Below are 1432 nucleotides of genomic sequence, written 5' to 3'. Positions count from 1 at the left end.
GGGAAAGAGACGTGTATGGTCTGGAGGTGTGAGAAATCACAGGATGATTTGAGGACTCCCGCCAGCCTCATCCCATGTTTCCACTGTTCTTTAATAAGGTGTTGGACCTGGAGAAGACCTGCTCTTGCCTGGAAGGACTAATAGACATTCACAGCGCCAAACCATGGACCCAACCCAGAGACAACAATTGTACCCCAGGCTCTGAAAAGGGCCTCGTACAGTGATAAACACAGTCCATGCCCAGGACCCAGGTGCTCCCCTTGTCCCTCCCATGCTGTACCTTCCTGATACGCCTCATTGATAGCTGCGATCTCCTGGTTGTTCCGCGTGGCCATGATTTCGATGAGGACGCTCTCGTCTGTGCCGGCCCCCTGGAAGAGAGTGGCACGGGAGGGTGCTGCGGGTGCCAGCACTGGACGGGGACACGGTGGCATCGCCCTGCCAGTGCCAGGTAGGGAGGGGCTGCTCTAACCCCAGGGCTGCCATTTGCCAAAAGTCCATGTCCAGCAAATGGCCCCAAGGGCTGGTAGGAACCAGCACCGAAGTGTCCAAGTGTGCTGCTAGTGGGGTCCCAACTGGTGTGACTGGCGGAGAGTGGTGCACGCCACTGTTTTGCCCCTACCCTGGCTCTCCTGTGGCTGCCTGTGCCTGGCAGGGCACTGCTCCCGCTGCAAAGTGGGGATGCTCTGTAAAGCAGAGGGAGGCCTCCCTGGGAGGCTTTGTGTATGAGCTGGCTAGAGCGTGCTGGGCTGCAAAGAGGCCAAACTGGGCTCCCAACAGGTCTGGAGTGCAAACCAGGTCTTTGTCCTGGTGCTTTCCGCTCTGCTTTCCTTCCGTACAGGAGACGAGAGCCTGGGGGCGTGTGAAGCTGGGGTGCACTCACAGCCCCGGGCTGCTGGCAGTGCTGGTACAACCACAGCGAAAACCGCCTTGTCCTCACGTGCCGAAGCCGATACCGCCAGCGTGGCAGTTACCTCCACGGCCTTCCTCAGCTGCTTGGCATCGTACTGCGCCGGCGTCAGCATGAGCCCGAGGATCAGCTTGGCCAAGCTGCCCGACAGCTCGGATTTCAGGTCTGCCATCAGGTCCTGTAAAAGCAGTTCAGGGTTCAGTCCCCAGCTCCTTCTGCAGGGACGGACCAGCTGAGGCAACAACGGGGAGAAAACAGGGGAGGAGAGTGTGGCGGTGGGAGACATCTGGGAAGACCCTTGGGGCGGTTTAAGGTCACATTTTGGGGGGTGACTCTGGGGACATCCTGGCTCTGGAGTCCTCTGTGTGGGACCGAGGACAGGGCAAGCGAAGGGGAAGGGACACCCTCCCCTCAGGCTGGTGGTGCACCCAGAGCAGGAGGCTGCTTTGACAACTCGATCTTCCTCGGGGGAGTCATGCTGGGGCAAATCAGGGTGCCCTGGCTGCCCACTGCTCCCTGGGG

The 1432-nt window shown here is 60.0% G+C and overlaps 1 protein-coding gene across 2 annotated transcripts in view; it reads right to left on the bottom strand.

The window, feature by feature from the left end:
* The window catches only part of ANXA6 (annexin A6), a 14292-nt gene that overhangs the window by 4961 nt on the left and 7899 nt on the right, over window positions 1-1432 (bottom strand). For both annotated transcript variants that reach the window (XM_009322635.1, XM_009322634.1), the window contains 2 exons: window positions 975-1088; window positions 281-371 (listed from right to left, as the gene is read on the bottom strand). In XM_009322635.1, the coding sequence (XP_009320910.1) occupies window positions 281-371; window positions 975-1088 (205 nt within the window). The remainder of the gene's footprint in view (window positions 1-280; window positions 372-974; window positions 1089-1432) is intronic.

Source organism: Pygoscelis adeliae, unplaced genomic scaffold (genome assembly GCF_000699105.1).
Source record: "Pygoscelis adeliae isolate BGI_AS28 unplaced genomic scaffold, ASM69910v1 Scaffold34, whole genome shotgun sequence".
In the NCBI taxonomy this organism is placed as follows: Eukaryota; Metazoa; Chordata; class Aves; order Sphenisciformes; family Spheniscidae; genus Pygoscelis; species Pygoscelis adeliae.
Note: the sequence above shows the minus strand (reverse complement) of the source record. Positions and strands in the feature narration are given on the sequence as shown.